At 44.5% G+C, this 24,257-nt stretch overlaps 1 protein-coding gene across 1 annotated transcript in view; it reads left to right on the forward strand.

Moving 5' to 3' along the window:
* The window catches only part of LOC144502909 (rabphilin-3A-like), a 150,261-nt gene extending 127,241 nt beyond the window's left edge, over positions 1–23,020 (forward strand). Inside the window, exons 14-19 of the mRNA XM_078227321.1 lie at positions 180–306; positions 730–786; positions 2,026–2,177; positions 8,132–8,213; positions 14,522–14,618; positions 22,890–23,020. Of these exons, the coding sequence (XP_078083447.1) occupies positions 180–306; positions 730–786; positions 2,026–2,177; positions 8,132–8,213; positions 14,522–14,618; positions 22,890–23,020 (646 nt within the window). The remainder of the gene's footprint in view (positions 1–179; positions 307–729; positions 787–2,025; positions 2,178–8,131; positions 8,214–14,521; positions 14,619–22,889) is intronic.
* The last annotated feature ends 1,237 nt before the right edge of the window (positions 23,021–24,257 follow it).

Consider the following 24,257-nt stretch of genomic DNA (forward strand, 5'->3'; position numbering starts at 1 on the left):
CTTCGATCAAACATTTGGTTATCTGTCCAAATAACCTCTCATAAGACTCAGCGTCAAATTTTATTTGATCACCTTCCTGCGAACAATTTTGGGACATTTTACTATCTCAAAGGCACTATGAAAATGCGCAGCTTGTTGTTTGTTGTATTTTCAACCTGAATTGGTCTCTTTCAATACAGGATCTCTGTCCTGGATGAAGACAAATTTGGCCACAATGAATTCATCGGGGAGACCAGGGTTTCTCTGAAAAAACTCAAACCCAATCAAGCAAAGAACTTCAACATCTGTTTGGAGAGAGTGGTGCCAGTAAGGGGAATACTAGTTATTTATTCTTCAGGGGGCAGAGTCTCATGGTCAGTTAAAGCTTTGAATTTTCAGCTGTAGAATCAGCGTTTCAAGCAAACTTGTGTTGAAACTATGTGTTGAAACTGTATTTATTAGCCATTCGTGCTTAAAATGAGTTTTGGGCAGTATTGACCCCATTTTAAGTTGGCATGAGTCACAGGAGTACCTAAATATGTCACAAACAGTACATTGATAAAATAGCTATATACCAATGCTGACAGTGTCGAGAGGAGACCGTTCTGATATTGGAGGAATAGGTGGGCTGACCAATAAATAACGCATAGGAAAAACAAGCTTCCAAAGTTGCAGATCAGAAATACATCTGAATTTATTCATTTACTGCCTCTCAGACTGTCGCTAAATGCATTGTGAATATTTTCATAGGTAAAACGAGGTTCAACAGTTGGGTCAACACGAGGCATGTCACTTTATGAGGATGAGGTAAACTTGGTCTTCATATTGTACTTTTTTTTTAAAACTCTGATTGAACAACAGTGTATGTTAATGTGGTACATTTTACTGCTAGAAGCAGTAAAGTCCCAAAGGGTTTCTCAGAAACATTGTATGGTGCCAAGCAACATAGAGATATTAGGGCAAATGACCAAAAGCTTGTAATCCAGCTACATCTGGCAATGGATTATTAAACCATTTGTCCACTAAAGATGTTCAAATATGCATCCCTTAGACTTAAAGGAAGTGATGTGAGGGGGTATACCAGGGTAACAATTGGGGTGAGAACATGTAATGGTTTTATTGGGGGCAAGGACATTGAAAGTAAAAGTGAGTGTGAGATCCAGCAAATCAGTAGCTGCAGGCAGGTCATGATGAATCGCGAGCCAAAAGATAAATAGTTAAAAATGCAGTGATAAGGGACTTGAGGGAGGGTGCACACAGAAAGAAGTAGGGTTGGGAGGGGAAAGGGGAATGGGGGGGTGGCACGGGGCACAGTGGTTAGCACTGCTGCTCCACAGCGCCAGGGACCCGTGTTTGGGTCACTGTCTGTGTGGAGTTTGCACGTACTCCCCGTGTCTGCGTGGGTTTCCTCCGGGTGCTCCGGTTTCCTTTCACATTCTGAAAGACGTGCTGGTGAGGTGCATTGACCCGAACAGGCACCAGACTGTGGCAACTAGGGGAATTTCACAGTAACGTCATTGCAGTGTTAATGTAAGCCTTACTTGTGACTAATAAATAAACTTTAACAACTTTAATATCTCTGGAGAGAGAATCAAGGAAATGATCAGAGATTGCCTTATCAGTGATTGTTATGATGAGTAGCAAGGTCAGATTGAAGAGGTGCACATGGATCGGAAGAGTTTATATGGTGGGATAGATTTAAGAAGGAAAAGAGGTCTGTGAAATCTGAGGGAGGGAGAACAGAAGAGTTGTGATGGAGGTTGATATCACTGAGGATGAGAATTCACTCTGTGCAGAGGTGGAGGGAGGAAAGCAAAAAGGGAATCTCAGTGACAACTTGGTGTGATACTTGAGTGGATGATGTAGAAGAAGGAGACCCCCCCCCCCCCCCCCCTGTATATGCTAATACTATCCTTTAACTAGTATGTTCAGCATTAATCATTTTAATTAATTTTTATTTTGGGCATAGCCTGCCATGTCATTGTGTGACTATAAAGGTTCAGTCAGACATATTCTACGGGCATGTTCACTGCTTTCTCCCTGCAGGGCGAACATGGCGTTGAAACTGAAGAGCGAGGCCGGATTCTTGTCTCCCTCCTGTACAATAGCCAACAGGGAGGCCTGATCGTGGGAATCATACGTTGTGTTCATTTAGCTGCCATGGATGCCAATGGATACTCTGATCCCTTTGTCAAAATGTATGTATTGATGTTATCTGCCATTCTATATGGCTTTCTTCTAACTTGGTCCAGTGGGCATGTTAAAGTTCTGCCTTTTCTGCCAACTCTTGTGCTCTTCCAGTATGCCTCCCCAAATGTCTCGTTTCCTGCCTCCATTGACACCCCGGCCCTGTTCTCTCGTCAGGACCATCTCAATTTTAGTCCCAGCTGTCCATCTAGGCTGCACTGTTCTGGTAGGCCTGTGTCATTGTTTGAACTCAGCAACATGCATATATGTTCTGCCAATCTGTCTGAGTGTACAGGCTCTCAGTGTGTAGAAAATGCTACCTGTCTGTTTTCTGCCCAAGGACCTCAAACCCAGTCCTCGTTCCTGTTCTCCTCTCCGAGTGGGCCTGTTTTAGTACCTAGTCTTGGCTGTCCGGCAGATATTTTGTCCTGTTCTTATTCCCTAGGTTTTCATGGTGATAATTTTGTTCATGCATTGAGTTTTTTTTCATTTACTGATGAGTTCATTTTCTCTACTGCTGCACTGTAAAAATTGACAACTGCCTGATTTGTACCACGCAAGGGCAAAATGTTCATAGAATCCCTACAGTGCAGAAGGAGGCCATTTGGCCCATCAAATCTGTACTGACCACAATCCCACCCAGGCCCTATTCCCGTAACCCCACATTTGTACCCTGCTAATTCCCCTGACACTAGGGTCAATTTAGCATGGCCAATCAACCTAACCTGCACATCTTTGGACTGTGGGAGGAAACCGGAGCACCCGGAGGAAACCCATGCAGACATGGGGAGAATGTGCAAACTCCACACAGTGACCCGAGGCTGGAATTGAACCCGGGTCTCTGGTGTTGTGAGGCAGCAGTGTTAACCGCTATCACCATGCCGCCCTTAACTGACTCTTGGCTAGTTATCTTCAGTTACTGATCCCTCAGACAGTATCCATTGTAATTGTTCAATTACATTGCAAGTGTACTTGCACCATATGGACTGCAATGGTTCAGGAAGACAATTCACCATTACTTTAAAGAAATGAGGAATGGGTAATAAAGCTGGTCTTGCCAGCGATGCCCACAATTCACGAACGAATCTAAAAATGTAAAGAATGAACAGCTGAGAGAGATGCATAGGATTTATTATTATAGTTAGGCATTGTAAACGGAAGTAGGCCGACCGCGGGGTGACCTGGGAAGAAAATTTGTTGTTTTTTTTAAGCGCGCGGGAGGTTTAAAAGCAGGCCGCACTATCCAGCGGGCAGCGTCGTTAGCGGGCAGCGTCGTTAGCGGGCAGTGTTGTGAGCAGGGAGCAGAGTGAGAGCTAAAGGGCTTCGGCTCAATGGGCTTCGGCGTAAACAGGCAGAGGCAGGGTAGGTTCTGTTCTTCGTTCATCCAGTAGTTTAAAGAAAGGGGTAACTATGAGTGGGAGGCCAATTTTTTGCTGTCGGATGTGGGAGTTCATGGAGTCGCCTAGCCTCCCGGAAGTCCATATCTGCGCCAGGTGCGTCAAACTGCAGCTCCTGAGAGTCCGCGGTAGGGAACTGGAGCTGCGGCTCGATGATCTTAGTCTAGTCAGGGAAAATGAGAAGTTAATAGATAGGAGTTACAGGCAGGTCGTCACACCAGGGCCACGGGAGGAAGACACCTGGGTCACGGTTAGGATGGGTAAAGGTCACGTACCAGAGAGTACCCCGGTGGTTGTCCCCCTTAACAGTAAGGGATGGGTGTCAGACGGGAGAGAGGAGGGGAGAGAGCAGTCAGTGATGGGATCCCCTGTGGTTGTCCCCCTCCAAAATAAGTGTACCGTTTTGGATACTGTGGGGGGAGATGACCCTCCAGGGGTAAGCCACAATGACCAGGTCACTGGCACGGAATCGGGCTCTGTGGCTCAGAAGGGAAAGAGGGGAACCAGGAGAGCAATAGTAGTGGGGGATGAAATGGTTAGAGGCACAGACAGGCAGTTCTGTGGACGCGAACGAGACTCCAGGATGGTAGTCTGCCTCCCTGGTGCCGGGGTCCTGGATGTCTGAGCGGGTAGGAAGCATCCTAAAAAAGGCGGGTAACCAGGCAGACGTCATTGTCCACATTGGTGCAAATGACGTAGGCAGAAAGAGCAGGGAGGTCCTGAGAGAGCAATTCAGGGAGTTGGGTAGTCGGCTAAAAAGCAGGGCCTCTAGGGTAGCGATCTCTGGACTACTCCCAGTGCCACAAGCTAGTGAGGCTAGGAACAGGGAGACTGCACAGCTGAACGCGTGGCTAAAGGACTGGTGCAGGAGGGAGGGTCTCAAATTCGTGGATCACTGGGAAGTCTTCAAGAGAGGATGACACCTGTACAAGAAGGACGGGTTGCACCTAAACTGGAGGGGTACGAATATCCTAGCTGGGAGTTTTGCTAGCATGGTTCGGGTGGGTTTAAACTAATGTGGCAGGGGGGTGGGGATCAGAACAATAGGTCAATAAGCATAGAGGCTGGGGACGAGACTGGGGCCAAGACAAGGCTATCTAAGAGGAAGAGCATTCTGGGGGAGGATGACCTCAGTGGGCCTGGAGGTCTGGAGTGCATCTGCTTCAATGCGAGGAGCGTCACGGGGAAGACAGACGAACTTAGAGCCTTAATGCTTGCGCGGAACTTGGATGTGGTTGCAGTGACGGAGACTTGGTTAAAAGAAGGATAGGACTGGCGACTGAATATTCTGGGGTACCAATGTTTTAGGCGAGACAGAGGAGGGGCAAGGAGAGGTGGGGGAGTAGCAATGCTGGTTAGGGAGCATATTACAGCGGTACAGAGGGTGGGCAATATGGAAGGATCAGGTAACGAGTCACTGTAGGTGGAGCTCAGAAACAGGAAGGGCGCAGTCACTATGCTGGGGGTATACTACAGGCCTCCCAACAGCCCACGGGAAGTTGAGGAACGGATATGTAAGGAGATGCTGGACAGGTGCAGAAAAAATAGGGTTATTGTAGTGGGAGACTTTAATTTCCCTCACATAGACTGGAAATCGCTTAGGGCTGGGGGCCTGGACGGGGAAGAATTTATAAAATGCATACAGGAAGGCTCTTTGGAACAATATGTTGACAGTCCAACTAGAGAGGGGGCTATGCTGGACCTCGCGCTGGGGAATGAGCCCAGTCAGGTCATCAAAGTTGCAGTAGGGGAACATGTGGCAAATAGTGACCACAATTCTGTAAACTTTAGGATAGTAATGGAAAAAAATGAGTGTTGTCCTATGGGTAAGGTGCTGAATTGGGGGAAGGCTAACTACAGCCGGATTAGGCAGAATTTGGTGGCATGTGGGAGTCTTTTAAGGAGCAGTTAATAGGACTGCAGGACAGGCATGTGCCTGTAAAGAGGAAGGATAAGAAAGGTAGGATTCGAGAGCAGTGGATAACCAGTGAAATTGTGGGTCTAATCAAAAAGAAAAAAGAGGCATACATGAGGTCCAGGCAGCTAAAAACAGATGGAGCACTGGAGGAATACAGAGAAAGTAGAAAAGAACTCAAACAGGGAGTTAGAAGGGAAAAAAGGGGTCACGAAATGTCCTTGGCAGACAGGATTAAGGAGAATCCTAAGGCATTTTATACATAACGTTAGGAACAAGAGGATTGTTAGGGAAAGAATTGGACCTCTCAGGGACAAAGGAGGGGAATTATGCTTAGAACCAAAGGAAGTAGGTGAGATCCTAAACGAATACTTTGCATCAGTATTCACAAAGGAGAGGAACATGTTGACTGGTAGTGTCTTAGATGTGTTGACCCGTTAGAAAAAATCTCAATTACAAGGGAGGAAGTGTTAGGTTTTTTTGGAAACTTTAAGACAGACAAATCCCCAGGGCCGGATGGCATCTATCCTAGACTCCTCAGGGAGGCGAGAGATGCAATTGCTGGGCCTCTAACAGAAATCTTTGTCTCTTCACTGGACACAGGTGAGGCCCCAGAGGATTGGAGGATAGCAAATGTGGTCCTGTTATTTAAGAAGGGTAGCAAGGATAACCCGGGTAATTATAGGCCGGTGAGCTTGGCGTCCGTGGTAGGGAAGTTGTTGGCGAAGATTCTTAGAGATAGGATATATGTGCATTTAGAACTGAATAATCTCATTAGCGATAGACAGCATGGTTTTGTACGAGGGAGGTCATGCCTCACAAATTTGGTTGAGTTTTTTGAGGAGGTGACAAAAACGATTGACGAGGGAAGGGTCGTGGATGTCGTCTATATGGATTTTAGTAAAGCATTTGACAAGGTCCCTCATGGCAGGCTGGTGCAAAAGGTTAAATCTCACAGGATAAAAGGTGAGCTAGCTAGATGGGTGGAGAACTGGCTTAGCCATAGAAGACAGAGGGTAGCAGTGCAGGGGTCTTTTTCCGGTTGGAGGTCTGTGACTAGTGGTGTTCCGCAGGACTCTGTACTGGGACCTCTGTTGTTTGTGATATATATATAATTGATTTGGAGGAAGATGTAGCTGGTGTGATCAGTAAGGTTGCAGATGACACAAAGATTGCTGGAGTTGCGGATAGTGATGAACATTGTCAGAGAATACAGCAGGATATAGAAAGGCTAGAACATTGGGTGGAGAAATGGTAGATGGAATTTAATCCAGATAAATGCAAAGTGATGCATTTCAGTAGATCTAATGTAAGGGGGAGCTATACAATAAATGGCAGAACCATCAGGAGTATAGGCACACAGAGAGACCTGGGTGTACAAGTTCACAGATCCTTAAAGGTGGCAGCACAGGTGGAGAGGGTGGTGAAGAAGGCATATGGCATGCTTGCCTTTATTGGACGGGGCATAGAATATAAAAGTTGGCATATGATGTTGCAGCTGTATAGAACGATGGTTCTGCCATTTATTGTATAGCTCTTTTGTGGCCGCCTCCCCTCAGGTTATTATGCAATCAGGAACTCAATCCAATGGAAATCATGGCATGAATTTGTGTCTCATTTTGCTAGATACCGCAGTATGTTGGGATTTCAAAGCCTATAATTACGAAGAACAATACAGCACAGGAACCGGCCCTTTGGCCCTCCAAGCCTGCGCCGCTTGGAATACTGCATCCAGTTCTGGTCGCCACACTACCAGAAGGACGTGAAGGCTTTGGAGAGAGTACAGAGAAGGTTTACCAGGATGTTGCCTGGTATGGAGGGTCTTAGCTATGAGGAGAGATTGGGTAAACTGGGGTTGTTCTCCCTGGAAAGACAGAGGATGAGGGGCGACCTAATAGAGGTGTATAAAATTATGAAGGGCATAGAGTGAACAGTGGGAAGCTTTTTCCCAGGTCGGAGGTGACAAACACAAGGGGTCACGGGTTCAAGGTGAGGGGGGCAAGGTTCAACACAGATGTCAGGGGGATGTATTTTACACAGAGGGTGGTGGGGGCCTGGAATGCACTGCCAAGCAAGGTGATTGAGGCAGACACGCTGGGATCGTTTAAGACTTATCTAGATAGCCACATGAACAGACTGGGAATAGAGGGATACAAAAGAATGGTCCAGTGGGCACATGAGCGGCGCAGGCTTGGAGGGCCAAAGGGCCGGTTCCTATGCTGTATTGTTCTTTGTAATTATAGGCTTTGAAATCCCAACATACTGCAGTATCTAGCAAAATGAGACACAAATTCATGCCATGATTTCCATTGGATTGACTTCCTGATTGCATAATAACCTGAGGGGAGGTGGCCACAAAAGAAAAAAATCTACATGCATTTCCTTGAGACACTGCACACCTACAGGAGGTGGTTACTGAATGGCATTGCAGAAGGTATTTGTCCAAGGATTAATGTGTGGCCATGGGGGTGACTCCAGAAGAGGAAAAAAGAATAATAACTCAGATTTATGATGATAACATGCCACAGGCCTGTAATATACGACTTAAATGGCAGTGCCTGGAATAAGCTTGTCCCATCCCATTAATTCCCAGCTTTCACATACAGGGCATTTATTTAAAACCCTGAGCCTGACTTTCCTTGGTTTCTTTCAGCTGCCTCAAGCCTGACATGGGAAAAAAGGCCAAGCAAAAAACTCAAATCAAGAAGAAGACACTGAACCCTGAATTTAATGAGGTGAGGCTGATTAATCGTGTGTAAACATCCAGGATGTTGGAGGATATACATGATTCCACCATCAATAAAATAGCTCCTTGTATTAATCCATTTTTATTCACAGTGGTACACATTCCTCGATCAAGGTATATTGGGGTTTAACATATTTGTCCTCAGTGAATATTAGCCCGAGAAGGGCAAAAGAAATCATTTTGGAAACGAGTTAAGTGAGAAACTAGGAACCACAGTTGTACACTATTCATGAGTAGGTTTGCAGTTCCCTGCCGAAATTTTGCTATCTTCATATAACCTGGATTAATACCTCATCTAAAGAATCGGACAAATGAACAGAACAGCATGGTGCCTTCATCTCTGAATAACACAGGTGACTTCTAAATTCATTGGGTGGGATTTTTTGCCCCCAATCTCCAGCAGCAGTGGGTTTTTTGGTGGCAGAGGCAGGTTGCTATTGGCTGATGTCAATGGCAGTGTTGTTCACCAACCACTAGAGAATCTGCCACAGGAGTCACCATTGAGATTGGAAGATCCCGTCAGCAGTAAGGACTGGAAAATTCAGTCTATAATATTACAAACATGATATTGATCCTTATTGTCCTAACATTATTATTGGTTTATGAAGTGGTTCTCTGAGGTGCACTTGCACCAAATCTCACTGTCATAGTGGTGGAAAGTCGAGTTCACTTATGTCTGTGGCAAAACACCAGGCCTCCACTCAGCACTATCCCAAGCAGAGTGAGGATCATTCAGGGACAAAAACCACAATTTTAAGCTGGGACAAGATATAAGAGTTAGAGCGGGAGGGAAGCACACACAGCAGCACCAGCTAGAGGTCTGAATAATTTTAAATCTTGGGCCTCAGTTAAGCGTTCACGATGCTGGCTCCTACCCGAGAGGGATGACATAGAGTTGGGCAGGTGATAATGGTAATTGTGGGGCTTCACGCTGTACTGGAAAACCAAGAAAATGCTCCTCAGTAAGAATAGTGACAATGGCAAATGGGTTTATAATAACCCCACTCCCTTCAGGGAAGAAGAAAGCTTGAGATAGAGGGTCTAAGGAATCCTTGTTGGCCACAAGGAACAGGACTGTTTCCTCCTGGTCCACAAGGATTTTGATTTGATTTATTATTGTCACATGTATTATCATACAGTGAAAAGTATTGTTTCTTGCGCGCTATACAGACAAAACATACCGTTCATAGAGAAGGAAACGAGAGAGTGCAGAATGTAGTGTTACAGTCATAGCTAGAAAAAGATCAACTTAATGCGAGGTAGGTCCATTCAAAAGTCTGACGGCAGCAGGGAAGAAGCTGTTCTTGAGTCGGTTGGTACGTGACCTCAGACTTTTGTATCTTTTTCCCAAAGGAAGAAGGTGGAAGAGAGAATGTCCGGGGTGCATGGGGTCCTTAAATATGCTGGCTGCTTTGCCGAGGCAGCGGGAAGTGTAGGCAGAGTCAATGGATGGGAGGCTGGTTGAAATGTTAAAAGAAAGAAATCGCCTTGGCCTCTTAGACCATAAGTTATTCAGCCCATCAAGCCTACTGAATCATTCAATGAGACCATGACTGATGTGATCATTCTCAACTTCGCTTTCCCGTCTTATCCCCATAATCCTCGATTCCCTTATTGATTAAAAATCTCTGTATCTCAACCTTGAACACACCTACAAGACCCAGCCATTATAGCTCTCTGCAGTAGAGAATTCCACAGATTCACTAGCTCCTGAGAGAAGAAATTCCTCCTCATTTCTGTCTTAAATAGGTGACCCTCTGGTCCTGGTCTCTCCCACGAGGGGAATCAACCTCTCAGCATCTACCTGTCCAACCCCCTGAAAACCCTGTATGTCAATATAGTCGCCTCACATTCTAAACTCCCATGAGTACAGGCCCAGCCTACTTAATCTCTCCTCATAAGAAAATCTCTCCATACCCAGGATCAATCTAGTGAATCTTCCCTGGACTACCTCAAATGCCAGTATACCTTTCCTTTGATAGGGGGCCCCAAATTGTTCACAGTATTCCAGGTGTGATCTAACTAGTGCCTTGCATAGTTTTAGCAAGAGTTCCCTATTTTTATACTCCTTTCCCTTTGAAATAAAGGCTAACATTCCATTTGCCATCCCCATTACCTGCTGAATTTGCATGTTAGAGCTTTTTGTGATTTATGCACAAGGATCCCCAAATTCCTCTGTGCTGCAGCTTTCTGCAGTCCTTCTGCATTTAAATAAAACTCAGCTCTATTGTTCTTCCTACCAAAGTGCATAACTTCACATTTTCCTACATGAGATATCATTTGCCAAGTTTTTGTCCATTCAACTAACTTGTGTATGTCCCTCTGTCATCTCCACTACTTGCCTTCCCACCTAATTGTGTGTGATCCACAAACTTGACAATAGTACATTCACTTCCCTCATCCAAGTCATTAATAATGTTGTAATTAATTGTGGCCCCAGCACTGACCTTTGTGGCACTTCACTGGTTACAGGTTGCCATCCTTAAACGTTCCTATTATCCCAACACTGTCTTCTATCAGTTAGCCAATTATCTATTCATGCTAATATACTACCCCCCAACACCATGGACTCTGATCTTATTAAGTATTCTTCTGTAGAGCACCTTATGGAACACTTTTTGGAACTCCAAGTATATTGCATCTACTGATTCCCCTTTATCTATCCTACTTCTAACCATCTCAAAGAATTCTAATAGATTTGTCAGGGAGCCATGCTGACTCTGCTTAATTATATCATGTATTTCTAACTGCTCTGTTAACACATCCGTTACAATGGAGTCTAACAAGGGGAGGCAGTGACAGAGTGGAATTGTCAATGGACTATCAATCCAGAGACCCAGGGAATGCACTGGGGGCCTGGGTTCGAATCCCACCACAGCAGATGGTGAAATGTGTGTGGGCGGCATGGTGGCACAGTGGTTGGCACTGCTGCTTCACAGCACCAGGGACCCGGGTGCAATTCCAGCCTTGGGTGACTGTGTGTGGAGTTTGCACATTCTCCCTGTGTCTGCGTGGGTTTCTACCGGGTGCTCAGGTTTTCTCCCACACTCCAAAGATGTATGAGTTAGGTTGATTGGCCATGTTAAATTGCCCCTTAGTGTCAGGGGGACTAGCAGGGTAAATAGGGTTTGGGTGGGATTGTTGTCGGTGCAGGCTCGATGGGCCAAATGGCCTCCTTCTGCAGTATAGGGATTCTATGATTTTCCCAATGACAGATGTTAAGCTATGATATGGAAATGCCGGCGTTGGACTGGGGCAGTCACAGTAAGAAATCTCACAACACCTTCCTACATCCTTCATCGGACAGGGCATCGAGTATAAAGGTTGGTAAATTATGTTACAGTTATATAAAACATTGGTTCGGCCACATTTGGAATACTGTATCCAGTTCTGGTCACCACACTACCAGACGGACGTGGAGGCTTTGGAGAGCGTGCAGAAAAGGTTTACCAGGATATTGCCTGGTATGGAGGGCATTAGCTACGAGGAGAGATTGAATAAACTGGGATTGTTCTCCCTGGAAAGACGGAGACTGAGGGGCGACCTGATAGAAGTTTATAAAACTATGACAGTAGATGGGGTGAACAGTTGGAAGCTTTTTCCCAGGGCAGAAATTCAAGATAAGAGGGGGGGAAAGGTTCAGTGGAGAAATGCGGGGTAATTTTTTTTTTAAAACACAGAGGGTTGTGAGGGCCTGGAATGCACTGCCAAGTGAGGTGGGGGTTGAGGCAGTTACATTAGCCACATTTAAGACTTATCTTAATAGGCATATGAACAAACGGGGAACAGAGGGATATAAGCGGTTGGTTAGATAGGTAAACGTGATGGGCGCAGGCTTGGAGGGCCGAAGGGCCTGTCCCTGTGCTGTACTGTTCTTTGTTCTCACACCAGGTTGAAGTCCAACAGGTTTATTTGGAATCACTGTAATTCCAGATAAACCTGTTGGACTTAACCTGATGTTGAGAGACTTCTGACAGATGTTAAGCTAACTGACCTGTTTTTTTGTCTTCCTTCCTTTTTGAATAAGGGTGCTACATTGGAAGCTTTCCAATCCTCCAGGAACTTTCTAGAATTTAAGGATTCTTGAAAGATTACTACCAGTGTCACTACTTGCTTTAATATCCGGGACAGAACCCATTAGGTCCAGGGGAATTATCAGCCTTTAGCCCCATTAGTTTTCCTATTACTTTTTCTCTTGTGATACTTATTGTATTTATTTCCCCTGCCCCTCCCCACCCATTTCTGCCCCTCGATTATTTGGTATTTTTGGAATGTTATTAGTGTCTTCCACTGTGAAGACTGACGTAAAGTATTCGTTTAATTCCTCTGCCATGTCTTGGTTCTCCATTATTACTTCCTCAGTCTCATTCTAATTTTGATTATTCTTGCTCCTGCAAGATTTTGCGAGTGACTCGGGGACTCGTTTAACTGTTAAATCCGTGTCAGGTCTGAATTACATAATGGCATTTATATATTCACATGGCCTGTCAGCTTATGTCAGGGGACTTGACATTCCAAAAAACAGCAGAGATAGGAAAGACAGTGGAGTCACTGTAGGCCCTCTTGCCTATATAGATAATAGGTGAGCAAAAGGGCTTACAATTGGCATGTCATCTCCAGGCAGCTTGGACATGCACAGTGACGTGCATCAGACTCATATTTGTTCATGTTACACATCGGGCCCTATTTTACCATTGCCTCGCGCCCAAAAACGGGCGCAAAAACGTGGTAAAGTCGGGTGAGAGGCCATTATCGCGATCCGCACCTGCACCCGCGCAGATTGCCACTTTACCGAAACCCGGGAATGGCGGCGATTCGATCCGCGCCCAAAACGGGCGCAACAACGATTTAAATGTATTTGCATGCGTTTAAATTGAATGAATGAACTGCCCGCCCAACTTTATCAGCATTTCCCCCTTTACCACCGCGTCTGCCAATCCGGAACCGCGCCGTAACGGACCTGCTAAATAGGTGGATAAGGGAACAGTGATGTGTATGTGGGTAGTGGGAGGGTGGATAAGGGGGACAGTGATGTGTGTGGGTAGTGGGGGGGGTGGATAAGGGGGACAGTGATGTGTGTGGGTAGTGGGGATGGTTGGATAAGGGGGACAGTGATGTGTGTGGGTAGTAAGGGGGTGGATAAGGGGGACAGTGATATGTGCGTGGGTAGTGGGGGGGTGGATAAGGGGGACAGTGATGTGTGTGGGTAGTAGGGGGTGGATAAGGGGTACAGTGATGTGTGTGGGTAGTGGGGGGGTGGATAAGGGGGACAGTGATGTGTGTGGGTAGTGGGGGTGGGTGGATAAGGGGGACAGTGATGTGTGTGGGTAGTGGGGGGCTGGATAAGGGGGACAGTGATGTGTGTGTGTCCACCCCTTCCCCCTTCCCCCCCCCACCGATCACCCGCAGAGTGGCAGTGGACCCCCCTGCCCCCCCCCCACCAGAGATCCATCTGCCCCCCCCCCCCCCCCAAGATACACCATTGCTCCCGCTATTTGCTCCTGGGCTGCTTTCTCCGCTTTCTGCGGTCCGGGAGCGATCAGACACGGGCGCGCTTTTTCCAATTTTTTTCCAATTGTGCATGCGCAGTTCAGAGCTCCGATCATTCCGGCCGCGCTAAGCCCCGCCCACAGCGCGAATGGGACTGGAGATGGCTGAGAGCGTATGGGGGCGCCTGAAAGCAGATTTCTAAGTCGGATCTGTACTACGCACTTAGAATGAAAATGGTAAAATCGGGCCCATCACCTTAACTTGACAATATATTGCTGTATTTGTGTTGTGATTGGGTCAGCATCCAAGGATTGATTGCCTGTCAGAACTGCAGCACCTTCTCATTGCAACTAGGAACTGGAAATAAATGTGGATTTGCCAGGTTGTCCACGTTTTAAGAAAATAAAAAGATACAGATCTTTTCAGCCACACTCATCAACAAATGCAATTAGTGCCTGACTCAAGGAGTCCACGCAAAATGTAAAGAAAAGTGAACTGAAAGTAGAAAGGCACCCAGTAAAATACTAATTGTGGTTATTGCATTATGAAGAAATGAAATTAAAGCCTAAAGTTTACTTGTAGGGGAGGATTTAAAGCAGTTAAGTCAGCTATCCTAAATGATCCTCCTTTGAGCCACATTACATTTGATTTCAATATCCTTTAGTACTCACTTTATCTCTTCCCTTCTATCTTTCGATCTCAATCCCATTCTAAGTGGTTCACAGAATTGGAAGTTGTTTATTTTCTTCCAGTATTAGTTGGAAGCATGAAAACATGTAGTTAACGATTCAATTCCTGTTTCTATAGGAGTTCTTCTATGATATTAAACACAACGACCTGGCTAAGAAAACTCTGGAACTTTCTGTGTGGGATTACGACATTGGCAAAACCAATGATTACATTGGTAAGTTATAAGTCATAAATTCTCGCAGTTAAAGGTGACAGCCTAGAAAACAATTAAACTATTTAAAAGTGTTGCAACATGCTTCTGCATCTTTTGTAATAGGCAGAACTCCAAGTCTTACAATATATTTCATTAACAACCTTGGTACATCCCATTTGATTCTTCTGGATCCAACTGAGCAGGTCTGAAGTAACTGAGCTAGCTGATATTTCTCATTTTGGGTAATTAGATGGGTGGCATGGTGGCACAGTGCTAGCACTGCTGCCTCATAGCGCCAGGGACCCGGGTTCGATTCCTGCCTTGGGTCACTGTCTATGTGGAGTTTGCACGTTCTCCCTGTGTCTGCGTGGATTTCCTCCGGGTGCTCCGGTTTCCTCCCACAGTCCAACGATGTGCTGGTTAGGTTGATTGGCCATGCTAAATTGCCCATAGTATCCCGGGATGTGTAGGTTATAGAGGTTAGCGAGATAAATGTGTGGGGATAGGGCCTGGGGTGAGATTGTTGTCAGTGCAGACTCAATGGGCCGAATGGCCTCCTTCTGCATTGTAGAGTTTCTATGATTTCTGGACCTGGGTATCTCTACAATCATGGTATTTTTGCTTTGGGAGCTTGAATTCAGCTCCCTGACACTGATTTGCTTCTCAGTATGGGCACGCATCATATTTCGTTTAGTGGTGGCCACCAGTTAGAGATGCAAAGCTTCAGGGACAGCTACTCGCCTGTGATGGTCATCAAGAACCCCAACTATGAGTGCATACCATTATACTGGGCTATGAAATACTGCTACATAAACTACCAACCTAAGACAATATCTTTATTGGCAACCTCTTAAAGGAGGGACCACACAGTGTGAGGTAATTCAAAACTGATACCAAATATGGTTGTGATGTGATCCTTCTATGTGTCTTTGAGGCACACAATGGGCCATAACTTCCTGGCTTCCCAGCATTGGATCTGGGGGTACCCCAAAGCTGCACTGAGGAATCCCAGCTGGAAATTCGCATGTAATGATTCACCTGGCAATTGTCCACGACGGCAAACTTGCTAACTAAAATCGCTAACTTTGGATGGTTCTGCCAGTTTATACACTCATAGGAGAAAAGCACTTCTAACATCAGATTATTTACTTTAAATACTCAGACCAAGCCCCACATGGTACACCTCCCATGCTCCCCTCCCTCCAACCCAACCAGGTCCCGACTCCCTCTCCGCACCAACACAATGTACAGTCACCCAGCAAACTTCCACCCCCACATCCCATTCACATACCTTAGACACTTACCTTCTCCTTTTCAATGGGACCTTTAAACTTTCCTGCTTTAGGGTGGGTGATATTCCTTCACTCCATTCCTTTTGCACTTCACTGCTGGAGATGTGAATGCTCTCCACTTCTTCAGTCTCACCCAGCCAGAATCAGGAAAGTCGGGTGAGATAGGCACTTCGCAATTTAAGCGCAGGCAAATCGCTATGGAGTGGCAAGCTGCCTTTGTATGCCACTCTGAGGAAGTTACGGGCATATGTCTTTTATGTAGTAGGCATACAAACACAAATATAATTAACTCTTCCTCTTGAGATGTCGGGTAAAATCAAATTGAGCCTGTTGGAGTGGGCATGATAGCAGGTGGGCCGAGAGAATTGGACAGGAGTACCTGTGTCCAATTCTTGGCATTGGGAAAACTATCGCCAATTAAGTTGGGGGGCAGAAAGGACCCGTCATAGGAATCCTGCTTGGTAGCAGTGGGATGCCAATTAAGCTCATTAAAAGCCTCTTGGCACCAATTATCCCTGAAATCACCAGAATTCAGTGGTGGCTCAGGAATTAAACTGGGCTCTCTTGTGCTTCCTGAAGAACATCCAGCAAACCCTGTCAGGTTGCCTGTGAAGCGAGTTCCCTCATTGTCAGGCACTCAGGCCTGATCAAGGAACCCAGAATCAGGAATAGACAAGGGGACTCCAGCTGAAAGTGGGCCTTCTTGCCCTTGCTTCCAACCCATCCCTATTGTACTAAACACATCCCAGTCACAGTCTTCATTGTTTCTTTCGATTCTGACTCTCCACAAATTGTTTAAGAAAACTCAAAATCATTATCGGGCTCTGGTCACGCACACACAGGCAATGCCAAATGATTCATTATGGTCCCAGAATGAAGTCATGAACAAGATCCCCAAAGACAAGGTAGTTCCTACAAAATTTCCAGATGGCTAATCTGTTTACCACCTAACATGCAGTTAATTATCCTGAGCCAATGAATATTCTTATCTCAAGACTATCATGGCTGTTTCATTTCAAAGTATGGTGACTAAAAGTGAACAGGCATAATCACACACTTTCAGTAGAGATTAAACAAAGTCATCTAAATTGTACCCTGACATATTAAAAGCATCCTGGGAGTGAACTTTAACAATTTCATTATTTCTACCTACAGTACATAGCTAAGACATGTCTAATAAAACAAAAATGGGAATCATATCTTAAAACTAAATCCTAACTATGTATTATGTGTAAGCACAACTCCGGGTTTCTTACAAACTGGGCAATTTGAGTCACGATTGCCATAGTTACCTTCCAAGCATCCAAGTACAATACTGCATAGTAGATTTACTCATCAACAATTGTTTAGCCTAAATCTTTGTACAAAGAGCTTTAACTAAGCCTCAGGATACTTGGTGACAGTGTTGACCCTCAGCTTAACCCTTCCTCCTTGCAATTGGTTCTTCTGGCTGTTATTCTTCAGACTTGTAAGCCAGAACCCAATTTTACAAAAAGAAACTAGCGTCTAACACCAGTGAAGATAAACACCCCTATCTGGATGAAGCTAATCCCTGGATATTAGATTCACTCTTGGTGGGAAATCCACTTTGGGACCAGTGACCATAATGCTATTAGTTTTAAGATAGCTATGGAGAATGATAGGTCTGTCCCAAAAGTTAAAATTCTAAATTGGGGCAAGGCCAATTTTGATGGTATCAGGCAGGAACTTTCAAAAGTTAATTGGGGGAGTCAGTGGGAAGGAAAAGGGACGTCTGGTAAGTGGCATGCTTTCAAAAGTGTGTTAACCAGGGTTCAGGGTAAACACGTTCCTCTTAGAGTGAAGGGCAAGGCTGGCAGAAATCGGGAACCCTGGATGACTCGGGATATTGAGGCCCTCGTCAAGAAGAAGGAGGAGGCACATGACATGCATAGGCAGCTGGGATCAAGTGGATCCCTTGAAGAGTATAGGGGGTGTAGGAGTAGAGTTAAGAAAGAAATCAGGAGTGCAAAAAGGAGACACGAGATTGTTTTGGCAGAAAAGGCAGAAGAGAATCCAAAGAGCTTCTACAAATACATAAAGGCAAAAGAGTAACTGGGGAGAGAGTAGGACCTCTTAAGGATCAACAAGGTCATCTATGTGCGGATCCACAAGAGATGGGTGAGATCCTAAACGAATATTTCTCATCAGTATTTACTGTTCAGAAAAGCATGGATGTTAGGGAACTTGGGGAAATAAATAGTGATGTCTTGAGGAATGTACATATAACTGAGGAGGTGGTGCTGGAAGTCTTAAAGCGCATCAAGGTAGATAAATCCCCGGGACCTGATGAAGCATATCCCAGGACATTGTGGGAGGCTAGGGAGGAAATTGCGGGTCCCCTAGCCGAGATATTTGTATCATCGATAGTCACAGGTGAGCTGCCTGAAGATAGGAGGGTGGTAAATGTTGTGCCTTTGTTTAAAAAGGACTGCAGGGAAAAGCCTGGAAACTACAGGCCGATGAGCCTCACATCTGTGGTGGGTAAGTTGTTGGAAGGTATTTTGAGAGACAAGATCTACAGGCATTTAGAGATGCAAGGACTGATTAGGGACAGTCAACATGGCTTTGTGAATGGAAAAACATGTCTCACAAATTTGATTGAGTATTTTGAAGGGGTAACCAAGAAGGTAGATGAGGGCAGGGCAGTTGATGTTGTCTACATGGACTTTAGCAAGGCCTTTGACAAGGTACCGCATGGTAGGTTGTTGCATAAGGTTAAATCTCACAGGATCCAGGGTGAGATAGCTAAATGGTACAAAATTGGCTTGATGACAGAAACCAGAGGGTGGTTGTAGTGGGTTGTTTTTCAAACTGGAGGCCTGTGACCAGCAGTGTGCATCAGGGATCGGTGCTGGGTCCACTGTTATTTGTCATTTATATGAATGATTTGGTTGAGAATTTAGGAGGCATGGTTAGTAAGTTTGCAGATGACACCAAGATTGGTGGCTTAGGGGACAGTGAAGAAGGTTATCTAGGATTGCAATGGGTTCTTGATCAATTGGGCCAGTGGGCTGACAACTGGCAGATGGAGTTTAATTTAGAAATGTGAGGTGATGCATCTTGGTAGATTGAACCAGGGCAGGACTTACTCAGTTAATGGTAGGGTGTTGGGGAGAGTTACAGAACAAAGAGATCTAGGGGTACAGGTTCATAGCTCCTTGAAAGTGGAGTCACAGGTGGACAGAGTGGTGAAGAATACATTCAGCATGCTTGGTTTCATTGGTCAGAACATTGAATACATGAGTTGGGATGCCTTGTTGAAGTTGTACAAGACATTGGTAAGGCCTCACTTGGAATACTATGTACAGTTCTGGTCACCCTATTATAGAAAAGATATTATTAAACTAGGAAGAGTGCAGAAAAGATTTACTAGGATGCTACTGGGACTTGATGGTTTGAGTTATAAGGAGAGGCTGGATAGACTGGGACTTTTTTCTCTGGAGCGTAGGAGGCTGAGGGGTGACCTTATAGAGGTCCATAAAATAATGAGGGGCATAGATCAGCTAGATAGTCAATATCTGTTTCCAAAGGTAGGGGAGTCTAAAACTAGAGGGCATAGGTTTAAGGTGAGAGGGGAGAGGTCCAGAAGGGTAATTTTTTCACACAGAGGGTGGTGAGTGTCCGGAACAAGCTGCCAGAGGTAGTAGTAGAGGCAGGTACAATTTTGTCTTTTAAAAACATTTAGACAATTACATGGATAAGATGGGTTTAGAGGGATATGGGCCAAATGCGGGCAATTGGGACTAGGTTAGGGGCTTTAAAAAAAAGGGGCGGCATGGACAAGTTGGGCCGAAGGGCCTGTTTCCATGCTGTAAACCTCTATGACTATGACACTTCTGAGAAATGCTCAGTTTTGTTTAATCAGAAAAGCAAACACCAAATTGGGAAAATAGTTCTGTCGTCCAGAGCTGCTGTGTTGTCTCGGTGAAGGTGCTACTATTGTCTATTGTGGAGACCACTGGAGAATAATTCATGTATGTCGGTGTAGATTGTGCCAGCTACCTTCATTCCTTGACATTGGCACTCAAGGAAAAGGAATAAAATCACATATTGGAATGGTAGTACGAGCAGTCTGGGAGATTTTGGAATAATCTCATTTAGATGGATCCTTGGCAACTCTTTTGTGACCTCAGATATGTTCCAATGTCATTCATTAATTCCTCTTCCTTATGACACATGTTCAGAGCTCATTCATCATCTGTCTTTGCTGTCTTCATCATCACAGAGTTAAAATGGAATGTATGGAATTCAGTATACAAAAATGAAGGGCCAAAAATCCACAGGATGAAATATTAAAGGCAGAAGTAAAAACCACAAGTCCAAAAAGGATTTTTAAAGTTTTATAGTGTCTGAAAATGTGGAACTTATCAGATGTGGAGTGGTTAGGCTGGAGGTGCCCCTTTTCTGAGGATAGTCAAACTCAAATTAGGAGCCTGTTATGGTTCAGGTCAGAAACTCTGAAGTGTTTTATGAAGCTCACCTGAACCATAAGTATTTTACATTGAATTTGGCTAAGATAAGCATGATATGTTCCACTTCAGGTGTGATTCAAAAGACCCACTAGCAAGCTTTTATCAAACAAAGTTTCTTTAAGAATATAGTTAACGTGTAGTGATAAAATTAGCAACAACTTTTACCAATTACAAACAATAAGCAAAACAACCACTATAATGTATAACTCTGAATGAATGTATATAACCTGTCCCCGTCAAAACCAACCTCTATAGACAAAAGACCCTTTTCACGGGTTTAACACAGCACAGATTAATGCTCACATGATACTGGGATTGAGGCCGTTATTTGAATTCTGCAGTCAAATGCTCTTGAGACTCAGAACAGTTTGAAGACAATACAGCTTCCCAAAACTCCAAAGCACAGACTACTGCAGCCATGAAAACATAGATTCTTTACTGCAGGATGGCAAACAAGATGTGCTTTCAGGTAACTGGTAAAACTTTCAAAATAAAAACGGGGAGATTTCTTTCTGCTTCTAACACTGCAGCCAAAACAAAACTAAAAACAACCCTTGTCACCTGAGCTGCACATAGTTTTTTTTGATCCTCCCAATGACATCACCTAAGGCTGTGAGCACGATAAACATGGATTGTGAGAGCTGCAGAGATCATGATTGAAAAAAAAAAACTCTTAAAAATCTCTAAAACGGGAGGCACGGTGGCACAGTGGTTAGCACTGCTGCCTCACAGCGCCAGGGATCAGGGTTCAATTCTGGCCTCGGTCACTGTCTGTGCGGAGTCTGCACATTCTCTCCGTGTCTGCGTGGTTTCCTCCGGGTGCACAAAGATGTGCAGATTAGGCTGATTGGCCATACTAAATTGTCCCTTAGTGTCAACAAGATAAATACGTGGGATTACGGGAATAGGGCTTGGGTGGGATTGTAGTCAGTACAGACTCGATAGGCTGAATGGCCTCCTTCTGTACTGTAGAGATTCTATGATTCTATGTTACAATATTTATGGAAGTCACGGTGGCTAGCACTGCTGCCTCACAGCTCCAGGGACCCGGATTCGATTCCCAGCTTGAGTCACTGTCTGTGTGAAGTTTGCACATTTGCCCTGTGTCTGTGTGAGTTTCCTCCAGGTGCTCCGGTTTCCTCCCACAGTCCAAAGATGTGTGGGTTAGGTTGATTGGCCATGCTAAATTTCCACTTAGTGTCCCGGGATGTGTAGGTTAGAGGGATTAGCAGGATAAATGTGTGGGGTTGTGGAGGATAGAGTCTGGGGTGGGATTGTTGTCAGTGCAGACTCGATGGGCCGAATGGCTTCCTTCTGCACTATAGGGATTTTACGAAAGGGACACTAACGTCACAAGCCATCTATAGAAACAAAAAGGGAAGTTCAAATTTACACACAAGTTTCACAACCAGGCAGCTGTTGATTTTAAAATATAGAACAGATTTGTAAGTAAGTTTAAAGTACATGCGATACATGAAGCTTTATGTCAAATGGGACAGGAGAGTATTTTAAGTGTTTAAAAGACAGGCAGAAAAGATAAAAATGTAAAATATTCGACTATGATGGATGAGGAATGAACAGAATATGAATGACACCTACTCGGAAAATTCAGCAAGAAATGTAGCAAACAGCTAACTGGTCCAGGCCCCTTCGCCCTCAGTAATACTACTACTGGCATTGAGGCAGGTGGCAGATCAGAAACTTAGCAAAAGGGTTGTATCCACATTAATTTAGGGTAAGAAAATGACATTTACACCAATGCTTTCAGCAAACTTGTGCCAAAGTCATTAACTCAGATTGTCAAAACTCAAGCTGATCATTTATCTTTTCAGACACTGACATGCCAACATTTAAAACGCTGGCAAGAAATTCAGGCCACACAAGATTAAACTGCTCATCCATCTCCGTTTAATCTAGTGAGGCTTTAATTGAACAAGTGGTACTTAAAATCAGAGAAACTGATTAAACAGATTAGTCCCAGACTTTCCCAGCCTTTCAGAATGTTAATCCTATTATAACTATTAAAGATCTGTTTGCATTACTAGAAGGGGAAGGGGGAGCGGGGGGGGGGGGGGGGGGGGGAAGTGGAGAGCAGGCTGCAAATTTCCAGAGACTTCAATATGGATATTGGATCAACTTGTGTTCGATAGCACATTTAACCCAGTAAAACATGCAAAATATTATGAAGAAGATTACATTTTGATTTGGAAATACTGAAGCAGAAAGTATTTCTTCTTTAATATGAATATTATTTTCTAAGCTTACATATCTGCCTGAAGTACAGGTTCAGAGTGCAGTTTGGAATATAGGCAGATTTACACAGTTGGGTACAAGACATTAATGGGGTTGGTGTCATTTCTTGGGACACAGTATTGGATAAAAATAAATTAAGTTTTAGAATATCAAATACTTGGCTTCCCTTCCCATTTTACATTGTCATTATTTTTTGATTGTCTTTTTTGATGATATTTACCTATAATACCATTTTTCTCTCCCCTCTGTAACAGGCAGTATTATAATGGGCATCAATGCAAAAGGAGACTGCTTGAAGCACTGGTACGAGTGTTTGAAGAACAAGGATAAGAAGATTGAGCGCTGGCACACTCTGTACAATGCAAATCCCATCCCGAGTGACTGATCAACATTCTTATCAGAGCCTACATTTAGTTTTTAACCATCAAATTCACTCATTCATTTCCCTCCTTCCTCTCTAGTCTCTCTCATTCTCTTTAATCTCAAAATACTTTGAATTGGGGGAGGGGAATACCAGATGAAGTATTGGCATCTGTGAGAAATCATCTTCATGAGAAGTGTTTAATCAACACTTGTCTTTTGTTTACACACAAAATATATGCTACATCACCTTGGATCACATCAACGCACCATATGTGCAAAACATCACTGTGAGAAAAATGTGCATGATTCTTCTGGAATTATTTATTCTCCCACAAAGTTGCCAAACAATTTTCTGGGAAGACTTTGTCACATTAAGCAACTATATGGGTTTGTGTCTCTTTTCTACTTTCTGGAAGCACCCGACCTTTCCTTAGCAAACTTTCTCCAATTAGAACCAGCTGAAATACAAATGGTCCTGGAGGGACCGCCAGTTTCTTCAACAGCTTTGCACTGGTACATGTTATCGCTGGGTGTCCTGTACCAGGGCAGGTGATCAGCTGAAACTTGCATGCAGCAACCACCACCATCTCCCCCATGCACCACCACATGATGAATGTTTGTGCTGACCTACACTCACCAGACTAAAATTCCCATCAGGGATCAAACTGCAGTAGAATCTGGATCCGTCAGGTATCCTACCCTTTAATTTACTTGGCACTCAGGTTGCTTCTTAGCCTGTTACATCTGGTACAATTTTGGGTCATTCCTGAGATAAAAGCCGATGTAGCTCCCTCTGGGTCTATCTTAAAAGGGGATAGCAATGAGAGGATTAATACATGGAAACATTTTTTCCTTCCTCTTCATCCTGTTTTGGAACTCCTGACTCCTCCTTCTGGAGCAGTGGTGTGTCACTCCAACTTCTGTCTCCTCAGTGAGCAGACACCTCTGTTGCATTGCTAAAAGTACAAGCCCTGCCCCAAGTATTCACATGACTCCCATCTCCATGATATAGGGCAGGGTCACTAGCAAGCACAATGCCAGATGCAAGTCGTGCCACTGCATACGCTTTCTCAAAGGTATCTGCAGAATTTCCTGCCTATTGTCTCATGGCAATGCAATTTTGACCTAAAATGATTCAATCTAAATTGTCCAGTAACTGCTTAAAAGGCAAATTAAGCAACATATTTGACAATGAACATCAGGTTCTAAAGTATATCCACCATAAATATTGACCTAAATCAGTGGTTAGGTTATTTTTA

This window comes from Mustelus asterias, chromosome 13, assembly GCF_964213995.1.
Source record: "Mustelus asterias chromosome 13, sMusAst1.hap1.1, whole genome shotgun sequence".
Taxonomy (NCBI): Eukaryota; Metazoa; Chordata; class Chondrichthyes; order Carcharhiniformes; family Triakidae; genus Mustelus; species Mustelus asterias.